Below are 12049 nucleotides of genomic sequence, written 5' to 3'. Positions count from 1 at the left end.
GGCTGTTCCACTGGATGTCAGAAGGTGAATTCACCAATTTGTAAGTCGCTCTGGATAAGAGCGTCTGCTAAATGACTTAAATGTAAATGTATGTAAAATGAGTATTTCGTGGGTGATTCTTTCTGTCTCTGTGTTTACCAGATAGGCTGTATAGGTTTTCACGGTCCGTTTTGTATTGTTCATTTTTTCATTCGTCATTAAACATGTCTCAAAGATACCACGCTGCATTTTGGTCCGCTTCTCTTCCACCAGACGAAAGCCGTTACATTAGGGTTGGTTAGGGTTAGTTAGGGTTAATGACAGACAAATCTGATGTGCACTGGTGGCTGCCTAAATATGGTTCCCAATCAGAGACAACCTGACTCTGATTGAGAACGCCTCAGGCAGCCAGACTATGCTAGACACCCCCAAGACAAAACACACCATAATAAACCCATGTCACACCCTGGCCTGACCAAATAAATGAAGACAAACACAATATAATACGACCAGGGCGTGACACCTAACCCTCACCCCCCTACACAATGTACTGTTATGCTACCATAAGTTTGTTACAATGTGGATAATATAAAGATTTATGTTAACAAGTTTCGCTCCCTAACTAGGGTATCTATTGTAACTTGTGAGTACTTGAGACAGTGTTTGAGTGAGTGTCCATGTGCTTGCGCAGGTGCCTGAGAGCTATGACTGCGCCAAGGGCTAACATGTGTGTTGTCTCTTCGTGTGCAGGGCAAATAAAAATAATTCAACTAGCAGACCTTCAGTTGTGGCAGCGTCCTAATTAAAAGTACACAACGCAGAATGAACCACGCTACACTAGCATACACCAATGTAATGGTCACATAAGCCCACTGCTAACAGTCATCTTCATGCGACAGATTTTGCCATTGACAGCTATCAATATCGTTAAGCCCTGCACAACTAACATTGTTTCCCATTTAACAACAGGTATTTACACATGTTATATTTTGTATTGTATTTTTGTATTTTGTTTGCCCGGTATAAAAATGTGATACAAGGGATTTTGCCATCGACAGCCATCAATATCATTAAGCCCTGCACAACTAACGTGCTGTTTCCCATCTAACAACAGCAACAGAAATAAATGACGCTCAACTTGGACCACTGGCTGATGTGATTTATTTGGAGAAAACACAATACAAGGAGTACGATATACATCTGTTACACTAGCCGATAAGTCACATTTAGGTAGCTTGTCTTCCTTAAGTCAATGATAAAGCAAAATAAAGACAATAGTCCAAAAATCGAGAACTACCAAGATTTTGAGCATCTCCATTGTCTAATCTATGTAATGTTATTCCTGGCCCTGCATTCAAGCAACAAACTTGCTAGTATGTAATTGACCTTGATACTATTAACACATTCCTTACTGTTTCCGTGGCTGTTATAGTTTACATGTTTTTTCAGCGGGGCTTTTAATAAAACACAAGATGGTGCAGTTCACAGTATGACCAGGCAAAGTTTGAGGGGAACTAAATTATATAATATGGCCGGGGTTCGAGGCTACCGACCTCAGCTAAATTAGCTAGCAAGTATCTGATTTAGCTTAAGCACTGCTGATCCTGGTGCTAGATTAATGTTAGCTGAATTTTATGGCCAGTGATGAGAAACAGATCCTTCCACTGTAAACTAGCTGATAAACTTTATGATTCAGTAACAACACATTTCAAAGACAAAATGGTTACCTTTTAAAGGTTCAACTCTGCTTGCAATGGAAAAGGAAGTTCCTTCAAACTGTGAAATCTGGAAGAAAGGAGCTAGTAAAATGTGCATATTAAAGAACGCCTTAAGTTAGCGTGTGTAGGTTTATATTTAGCAGCTGAAGGCGTTAACTTGACCTGTGCAGGACCGCTTGCAGCCGTTTATTGAGCACATGTTGAACCGCCTGCAAGCACATTTGCACGCCCTTTATTTGACACGTTCAGGCGTTAATTTAGCGCGTGAAGACGTTCATTTAGCACCTACACCTGTTTACTTTACACACGTAGCATTAAAAAGATGCGTTTTGAACACGTGCTTTAAGACCCGAACGGGGTTCCATACAAAACAAAAGTTAAGTAATTAAGCACGAGGGGTAATGAGTAGGATTCTGTTTTCACATCTACAAGTGAATTCTTATATGCCTTCCCAATGAAGACTAGCTATAAAATTCAAGACTATGGAAAATAGATTTTGTTTCTTTCTGGGCGATTCACCATGCTGCCTGTTACATTTCGATTTGAAAAGTGTGCTCCTCCCTCACCGTTTTTGCCCGTTCACGTCACGGGCCATAAACCGGTGCCCCGCGGCTCAGCATAATCAACTCTACCCAGTGATACAACGTAATCATCACGTTTAAAAATGTTGCACTACTATAACTAAAATCCGTAGAACGGAAAACAAGTGATTTCAAGCTCAACAGTTTCCAACTCTCTGAACATGGTTCAAATTGTATAAAATAAAATACAATATTTTGTAAAAAATAATCGTGATCCGGAAGTGTTTTTTTTTATGCCACGTCGGTTATGGTGGGAGCATAGAGAAGGATAGAGGCCTCTAGTAGCCAAAAATGTATTTTTCCAACTTTATTGTCTGATCCCTCCTAAAGACCCTATCATATCCAAAAGCGTCGTTGGGGGAGATCGGCCAATCGCGAAGAAGAAAAAAAACTATTCAAATTGAGATCTTCTCAATGGTGCTTTCTGTGCGCTCAGACGCCAAAATAGGAACAATATATGCTTTCTCTATCATTCTCTATGGGTGGGAGCGTTCCAAACTTTTTTTTTTATATCTCCCTGTCATCACATGAACATTGAAGAAGTGACTGATTGTGACTTCAACTGTTTGTTGTTGGAGCTTTCATTTATAACCACATTTTCATAGCATTTGCCCTACAGAATGCGTTCCCTTGGACTGTGTAGTTTGATGTTGCATGTGATCGTTGTTTGTTCCACGGAGTTGACGTTTGAGTTACCTGATAACGACAAGCAATGTTTCTATGAAGAGCTCCAGAATGGTGTGAAGTTTGACCTAGACTTTCAAGTAAGTGATTCAATATGTGGAGTTATGATGCCATTTCCCCATATGGTTGAGTTAGTTAGTGCATTGAACTGCTTTATCTGATCCCATGCTCTAATTGTCCCTTCACACTCACTGGAAGAATGCACAAAAAGATTGCAGTTTTGAAACCTCAGTAAAAGTGCAGTTACTGTGGTTATACAGCTCTCTAACTGCAGTTACACTGCAAAATTACTGCAGTAATTAAAACGTATTTTGGAAGCAGTATTTGCAGCATACTGCAGTTGTTCTGCACTCTGACTGCAGTCTTTTTTCGTAAGGGCTGAATTACTCAAAATGTGTTTCCTTACCATCATCCTAATCTTTCCATGTTGTATATACCAGGTGATTGCAGGAGGGAACTATGATGTGGACTGCTTTGTAACAGATCCAGTGAACAACGTCCTGTATCAGGAGAGGAAGAAGCAGTATGATAGCTTCTCTCACACCACCACTATGAAAGGAACCTACAAGGTCTGCTTCAGCAACGAGTTCTCTACCTTCTCCCACAAGACCGTCTACCTGGACTTCAGGTCTGGAGAGGAGAGACCCCTACTGCCTGACATGAGCAGAGACACAGCCCTAACACAGGTAAAACAATGTTATAACTATATTAGACTTTCATTATATTACATTTTGATTGACACAGGTAAGATCAACCCTAACCCATGTAAGATCATAATATAATACTATATACAGTGTATTCGGAAAATATTCAGACCTCTTGACTTTTTCCACTTTTTGTTACAGCCTTACTCTAAAACTGACTCACCCCCCCTCAATCTACACACAATACCCCATCATGATGAACCAAAAGCTGTTTTTTAGATTTTTTTTGCAAATGTATTCTAAATTTTAAAAAACTGATTACTTGTGACCCGATTCAGGAAACTAGGCGTATGTCACAAGTCACAACTTCACAGGAGGCTGTTAGAATGGAAAAAATAATTTATCAAAATGTGTTTTTTTGGCAGAAATGCCTTCTCGAACATGTGAACTTTCATGTGCCTTAATGTCAAAGTTCTATGCCATCCTGTAAATACAAATAACAATATTAAATTACGAGCCTAGTTGGTTTAGCCACAGAAAAAGCAAGCAACCTTCCCGCTAGTCTTGATTGGCTGAGATAATGAGTGGGCTGGACATCCCGAGAGATGTGTTTGGATTGGTCTGCCATATAGCACGTGTCTGTCTATTGGAGCTGGTCAGTATGTCTAGGTAATCATGTCAAATCCTGCTTTTTTTGGGGTTAGCTACCTTCAGATTCATGCAGGGTAGTAACGTCATGACGTGAGTTTACAAGTTTATCGACTTTCAAAGCAGAATTACTTTCCCATTGTTTCCTCAAATGCAGTGTATGATATACCATTTTGTAACTCTGAGTCTCTACTTTTATCCAATGTAAAAAAACAAAATTTCAAATGCTACATAAGACCGAATCCAGTTGGTGAGTCACATTTACTTAAGTATTCAGACCCTTTACTCAATACTTGGTCGAAGCACCTTTGGCAGCGATTACAGCCTCGAGTCTACTTGGGTATGCTACAAGCTTGGCACACCTGTATTTTATGAGTTTCTCACATTCTTCTCTGAAGATCCTCTCAAGCTCTTGTCATGTTGGATGGGGAGCGTTGCTGCACAGCTATTTTCAGGTCTCGCCAGAGATGTTTGATCGGGTTCAAGTCCGGATTCTGGCTGGGCCACTAGAGGACATTCAGGGACTTGTCCCAAAGCCACTCCTGTGTTGTCTTGGCTGTGTGCTTAGTGTTGTTGTCCTGTTGGAAGTTGAACCTTCGCCCCATCCTGAGGACCTGGGTCCTCTGGAGCAGGTTTTCATCAAGGATCTCTCTGTACTTTGCTCCGTTCATCTTTCCCTCGATCCTGACTAGTCTTCCCAGTCCCTGCCGCTGAAAAACATCCCCACAGCATGATGCTACCACCACCATGTGTCACCGTAGGAATGGTTCCAGGACATGATGCTTGGAATTCAGGCCAACGAGTTCAATCTTGGTTTCATCATACCAGAGAATTTAGTTTCTCATGGTCAGAGTCCTTTAGGTGCCTTTTGGCAAACTCCAAGCGGGCTGTCATGTGCTTTTTACTGAGGAGTGGCTTCCGTCTGGCCACTACCATAAAGGCCTGGTGGTGTGCTGCAGAGATGGTTGTCTTTCTGGAAGGTCCTCTAATCTCCACAGAGGAACTCTGGCGCTCTGTCAGAGTGACCATTGGGTTCTTGGTCACCACCCTGACCAAGGCCCTTCTCCCCCAATTTGCTCAGTTTGGCTGGGCGGCCAGCTCTAGGAAGAGCCTTGGTGGTTCCAAACGTCTTCCATTAAAGAATGATGGAGGCCACTGTTTGCTTGGGGAACCTTCAATGCTGCAGACTTTTTTTTGTACCCTTCCATGCACCATCAACTGTGGGACCTTATACAGACAAGTGTTTGCCTTTCCAAATCATGTCCAATCAATTGTATTTACCTAAGGTGGACCAATCAAGTTGTAGAAACATCTCAAGGATGGTCAATGGAAACAGGATGCACCAGCTCAATTTTGAGTCTCATAGCAAAGTGTCCAAATACTTATGTAAATAAGGTATTTGTTTTATTTTTAATACATTTGAAAAAAATTCTAACCTGTTATTGCTTTGTAATTTTAGAATAATGTAACATCGCAAAATGTGGGGAAGGAGTCTGAATACTTTCCGAATGCACTGTATATAAAAATACAATATAAACGCAACAAGTAAAGTGTTGGTCCCATGTTTCATTAGCTGAAATATATAAATCCCAGAAATGTTCTGTACGCACAAATCTTATTTTGCTCAAATTTTGTGCGCACATTGGTTTTACATCCCTGTTAGAGAGCATTTCTCCTTTGCAAGATAATCCATCCACCTGACAGGTGTGGCATTCAAGAAGCTGACTAAACGCATGATCATTACACAGGTGTACCTTCTGCTAGGGACAATAAAAGGCCACTTTTAAAATGTGCAGTTTAGTCACACAACACCATGCCACAGATGTTTTGAGGGAGCGTGAAATTGGCATGCTGACTGCAGGAATGTCCACCAGAGCTGTTGCCAGAGAATCCACCAGAGCTGTTGCCAGAGAATTGAATGTTAATTTCGCTACCATAAGCCTCCTCCAACATCGTCCAACCGATGAAACCAAAATTGAACTTTTTGGCAACAATGCAAAACGTTATGTTTGGCATAAAAGCTACACAGCTCATCACCCTAAACACCATCCCCACTGTCAAACATGGTGGTGGCAGCATCATGGTTTGGGCCTGCTTTTCTTCAGCAGGGACAGGGAAGATGGTTAAAATTGATGGGAAGATGGATGGAGCCAAATACAGGACCATTCTGGAAGAATGGTGTCTGCAAAAGACCTGAGACTGGGACGGAGATTTGTCTTCCAACAAGACAATGATCCAAAACATAAAGCAAAATCTACAATGGAATGGTTCAAAAATAAACATATCCAGGTGTTAGAATGGCCAAGTCAAAGTCCAGACCTGAATCCAATCGAGAATCTGTGGAAAGAACTGAAAACTGCTGTTAACAAATGCTCTCCATCCAACCTCACTGAGCTCGAGCTGTTTTGCAAGGAGGAATGGGAAAAAATGTCAGTCTCTCGATGTGCAAAACTGATAGACATACCCCAAGCGACTTACAGCTGTAATCGCAGCAAAAGGTGGCGCTACAAAGTATTAACTTAAGGGGGCTGAATAATTTTGCACGCCCAATTTTTCAGTTTTTGATTTGTTAAAAAAGTTTGAAATATCCAATAAATGTCGTTCCACTTCATGATTGTGTCCCACTTGTTGTTGATTCTTAACAAAAAAATACAGTTTTATATCTTTATGTTTGAAGCCTGAAATGTGGCAAAAGGTCGCAAAGTTCAAGGGGGCCGAATACTTTCGCAAGGCACTGTAGATGTGAACAAATTCCATGGGTATAAGCAACATGGTAATAGATCTCTGTATGCTGACACACCCAATCCTTTCAAATCTCCACCAGAGCCTTTAGAGGTTGTTTCTAGATAGGGCCCCAATGCAATGTTGTTTAAACTGCAGATTGCCCCTCTAAGGATGTATTAATCTTGTCTCTTCTCCAGATGGAGTCGGCCTGTCTGTCCATCCATGAGATCCTGAAGGTAGTGTCTGACTCTCAGACCTGGTATCGGTTACGGGAGGCTCATGACCGCATCAGAGCAGAGGACCTCCATGAGCGCGTGTCCTATTGGTCGATAGGAGAAACTATAATCCTTTTCACTGTCAGCATTGGACAGGTTCTCATTCTCAGGAGCTTCTTCAGCGACAAGAAGGGCAGTGTTTCAGCCAACACATAGATCCCACCATATATATTTATTATATATATGATACATTCTATAATACTGGGTTAGTGTTTCAGCCAACACGATATTGTATTATAGGTCATCTGCCACTAGACTCTAACCTACCTTCATACCCCACAACAAACTGTAGTCCTATACAGTTATATTAAAGGACTTCAGGAACTATTAAATCTGTCTGGTATTAAGACTTTAGCTTGTGGATTCTAGCCTCTGAAAATGAAACACTGTGGTTGCAACAGCTGTTTAGTGATTTCAATCAAAAGGTTAGTAACCTAACACACCTGTGGTACACCAAGCCTTTATCTGTTTTTGTCTCAGTGTGCATCATTAATTTGTGCTATGACATTAATTTATTGTGTGTAAAACGTTTTGTTGGTCTGTCTCTCTCTTGTCACACACACCATAACCCCACAATTTGATTTCCATTTGAAATCCTATTTTCCCTTTCCTTAACCCCAACCCCTAAGCTTAAATAGCCTTTGTCCTTGTGGGGATGTGGTAAATGTTCCCACGAAGGAGAATTGTCCTTGTTTTACTATCCTTGTGAGGACTTTTGGCAATTCCTGGGCCACTTGAAGATAGTCAAGACACGCCCCTATCATTAAAGTCAATAATGTTATTATGTTATTCTCTGTGTGATTATTATGTGATTAAACTTTAACTAGAAAGTCGGGGCACCACAGGAAAATGTTGTTTAAATAGTTACTATTTCCTGGATTTAACTCTTCAGATATTTTCAGATATTATCGATTAGTCACTTTATTAATGTATTAATACCTCATCAGTCATATTCTGAATGTTTCAAAATCCTTGGATATCTGCATGAACCATAGCATAAATTATGAATCCGCTATATACAAATTGACTTATTTATTTAGTAATTAAATGATTACATAAACACAATGGTTATTGGTTACTGATGCAATGAAAAGTCCCTAGTGGACTTAGCCCGATATGATGGCTTGGTAGACAATGGAAAGGGGTGGGGACAGATAAAGAGCGGGAAAGACAGAATGGACCCACTACACACAGGTTAAGTATGCTCATGTAAATGCTAATACTTTGATACATGAACAGTCGCTCATTTGGAAGGAATTACAATTTATATATTTACGCCTGTATGTCTCTGAAATCGTCAGTCCGTCTGCTGGAGAGTCAGTTGACAGAAAGTCTCTTGTTTGTCCACCAGAGATCAGTCTTTTGTAGTTGTAGGTCTGTTATAATGGGTACGTCAGGTATACCAATGGTCGTTCGATAGGGAAATGTTCTCCAGAATGGATCTTTCAGAGTACCACCCTGTGGTTCTCGGTCACGTTTACCAGACTAAAGTATTTAAACAGCTGCAGACTGAATGTTCCTGTGTCGTATTCGGTTTTGTAGATTTCTTAGAGCTCTCTGGTCTATAGAGTAGTAACCATTTCAACATGTAGTTACAGCTCTGTGCTCTCTGGTCTATAGAGTAGTAACCATTTCAACATGTAGCTACAGAATCACGTTGTCATTGTAAATAACAGTAAAGATGATGAAGTGGTGGTGAGGGGATGGATTGTACAACTCAGAATCCCTTTCTCAGTGTAAATAAACAGTGTATTGGACATCACCTGGGGAAAATGTTTTGATACATTGATTTAGCTTGGAGTTTGCGCTTTTGGGACTGTTCCATTGTTTTAGACACAGCTCATGGACATTTGAAGTCGGAAGTTTACATACACCTTAGCCAAATACGTTTAAACCCAGTTTTTCACAATTCCTGACATTTAATCCTGGTAAAAATTCCCTGTCTTAGGGCAGTTAGGATCACCAGTTTATTTTAAGAATGTGAAATGTCAGAATAATAGTAGAGAGAATGATTTATGTCAGGTTTTCTTTCTTTCATCACATTCCCAGTGGGACAGAAGTTTACATACACTCAATTAGTATTTGGTATTATTGCCTATAAATTGTTTAACTTGGGTCAAACTTTTTGGGTAGCCTTCCACAAGCTTCCCACAATAAATTTGGTTAATTTTGGCCCATTCCTCCTGACAGAGCTGGTGTATGTCAGGTTTGTAGGCCTCCTTGCTTGCACACGCTTTTTCAATTCTGCCCAGAAATGTTCTATAGGATTGAGGTCAGGGTTTTCTGATGGCCACTCCAATACCTTGACTTTGTTGTCCTTAAGTCATTTTGCCACAACTTTGGAAGTATGCTTGGGGTCATTGTCCAGTCAGGAAGATTTAACTACCTGACTGATGTCTTGAGATGTTGCTTCAATATATCCACATAATTTCCCTTCCTCATGAAGTCATCTATTTTGTGAAGTGCACCAGTCCCTCCTGCAGATAAGCACCCCAACAACATGATGCTTTTTTATGGCATTTTTGGAGCAGTGGCTTCTTCCTTGCTGAGCGGCCTTTCAGGTTATGTCGATATATGACTCGTTTTAATGTGGATATAGATAATTTTGTACCCGTTTCCTCCAGCATCTTCACAAGGTCCTTTGCTGTTGTTCTGGGATTGATTTGCACTTTTCGCGCCAAATTACGTTCATCTCTAGGAGACAGCGGTATGACGGCTGCGTGGTCCCATGGTGTTTATACTTGTGTACTATTGTTTGTACAGATGAACGTGGTTCCTTCAGGTGTTTGGAAATTGCTCCTAAGGATAAACTAGACTTGTGGAGGTCTACAATTAGGTCTTGGCTGATTTATTTTGATTTTCCCATGATGTCAAGGAAAGAGGCACATAGTTTGAAGGTAGGCCTTGAAATACATCCACAGGTACACCTCCAATTGACTAAAATGATGTCAATTAGCCAATCAGAAGCTTCTAAAGCCATGGCATCATTTTGGGGAATTTTCCAAGCTGTTTAAAGGCCCAGTAAACTTAGTGGATGTAAACTTCTGACCCACTGGAATTGTGATACAGTGAAATAATCTGTCTGTAAACAATTGTTGGAAAAATGACTTGTCATGCACAAAGTAGATGTCCTAACCGACTTGCCAAAACTGTAGTTTGTTGACAAGAAATTTGTGGAGTGGTTGAAAAACTAGTTTTAATGACTCCAACCTAAGTGTATGTAAACCTCCTACTTCAACTATCAACCCTCAGTGTAGTTTCATTATCTAGGTCTACTTGGCAACTAGAATAGAATATAGACTGTATTCTTCCTAAACTGAGCACAGCTCTCATTTGGGGCAAAGGACACCACCAGAATACCAGAAGGGGGTGCTGTACTGTAGACTATACCGTAGCACCTGTTTCATAGCATAGTAAAAGCTGGGTTTGATTCTTGGAGTCCACCATGCAGGTACTGCCATCTGCTGCTGTGCATTTCATTTAAACCTAGCTAATATAATTTAATTCAACTGTAAATGGAGATAAAGTAGGCTGCAGTAGTAACCTTGGTATCATAGATGGTAAGAGGTTAGATAAATATTAAAAATACAAGTTAAATGGGTTTCCATCATCTTTAAATGTACTGATGGTTTTGTAACACCAACTGTTGCGTTATAAAGCAAATGTTCCCGCTCTGGTCTTGGCGCATGAGCGGGTAGGCTACCTACATTATGAGTTTATTATGGAGAAGAGCGATATTATTAGTAGTCAACAGCTCGTAGATATAGTGTGGGTAGGCTACATATATTATGAGTTTATTAGTAGTCAACAGCTCGCAGATATAGTGCATGTAGGCTACATACAGTGGGGCAAAAAAGTATTTAGTCAGCCACCAATTGTGCAAGTTCTCCCACTTAAATATGAGAGGCCTGTAATTTTCATCATAGGTAGACTTCAACTATGACAGACAAAATGAGAAAATAAATCCAGAAAATCACATTGTAGGATTTATAATGAATATATTTGCAAATTATGGTAGAAAATAAGTATTTGGTCACCTACAAAACAAGCGAGATGTTTGGCTTTCTCTTTTGGAGAAAAAAAAACGTTCCCGTAATAAACGGGATATTTTGTCAGGAGAAGATAGCAAACACAAAACAGTTTCCAAAACTGTAAAAATATTGTCTGTGAGTATAACAGAACTGATGTTGCAGGCGAAAGCCTGAGAAAAATCCAATCCGGAAGTGCCCCATGTTTTGAAAGCGCTGCGTTCCAATGAGTCCCTATTGAGCAGTGAATGGGCTATCAACCAGATTACTCTTTCTCCGTATTCCCGAAGGTGTCTACGGCATTGTGACGTAGTTTTAGGCATTTATGTTGAAGAATACCCGTAAGCGGCTACATTTCGCAAGTGGTCACCTGATGCTGCCAGAAAGATTCTCGCGTAAAACAGAGGTAAGCATTACTCCAATCGGTCCTACTGAAAAACTAATTGTCCCGATGGATATATTATCGAATAGATATTTGAAAAACACCTTGAAGATTGATTATTAACAACGTTTGTCATGTTTCTGTCGATATTACGGAGCTATTTTGGAATATTTTTCGCCATTTCCGTGACTGCAATTTCCGGGCGATTTCTCAGCCAAACATGAAGGACAAACGGAGCTATTTCGCCTACAAAAATAATATTTTTTGAAAAAAGGATCATTTGCTATCTACCTGGGAGTCTCGTGAGTGAAAACATCCGAAGCTCATCAAAGGTAAACGATTTAATTTGATTGCTTTTCTGATTTCCGTGACCAAGTTACCTGCTG

At 40.3% G+C, this 12049-nt stretch overlaps 1 protein-coding gene across 1 annotated transcript; it reads left to right on the top strand.

Annotated features, from left to right (window-relative positions):
* The first annotated feature begins 2780 nt into the window (after positions 1-2780).
* tmed3 (transmembrane p24 trafficking protein 3) lies at positions 2781-8042 on the top strand. Its single transcript, XM_064986659.1, has 3 exons — positions 2781-3042; positions 3403-3648; positions 7176-8042. Exons 1-3 carry the CDS (start codon positions 2899-2901, stop codon positions 7407-7409), a joined length of 624 nt encoding a protein of 207 aa, XP_064842731.1. The 5' UTR covers positions 2781-2898; the 3' UTR covers positions 7410-8042.
* Positions 8043-12049: the final 4007 nt, after the last annotated feature.

Source organism: Oncorhynchus masou, chromosome 2, assembly GCF_036934945.1.
Source record: "Oncorhynchus masou masou isolate Uvic2021 chromosome 2, UVic_Omas_1.1, whole genome shotgun sequence".
NCBI classification, from domain to species: Eukaryota; Metazoa; Chordata; class Actinopteri; order Salmoniformes; family Salmonidae; genus Oncorhynchus; species Oncorhynchus masou.
This window is presented reverse-complemented; position numbering and strand designations above follow the sequence as displayed.

What these genes read in the sequence shown, in the direction of transcription:
- tmed3 (XM_064986659.1), top strand. Translation starts at nt 2,899, where the DNA reads ATGCGTTCCCTTGGACTGTGTAGTTTGATGTTGCATGTGATCGTTGTT. An exon ending in AGTTTGACCTAGACTTTCAA is followed by an intron (nt 3,043 to 3,402) that starts GTAAGTGATTCA and finishes TGTATATACCAG; the next exon opens with GTGATTGCAGGAGGGAACTA. An exon ending in GAGACACAGCCCTAACACAG is followed by an intron (nt 3,649 to 7,175) that starts GTAAAACAATGT and finishes TCTCTTCTCCAG; the next exon opens with ATGGAGTCGGCCTGTCTGTC.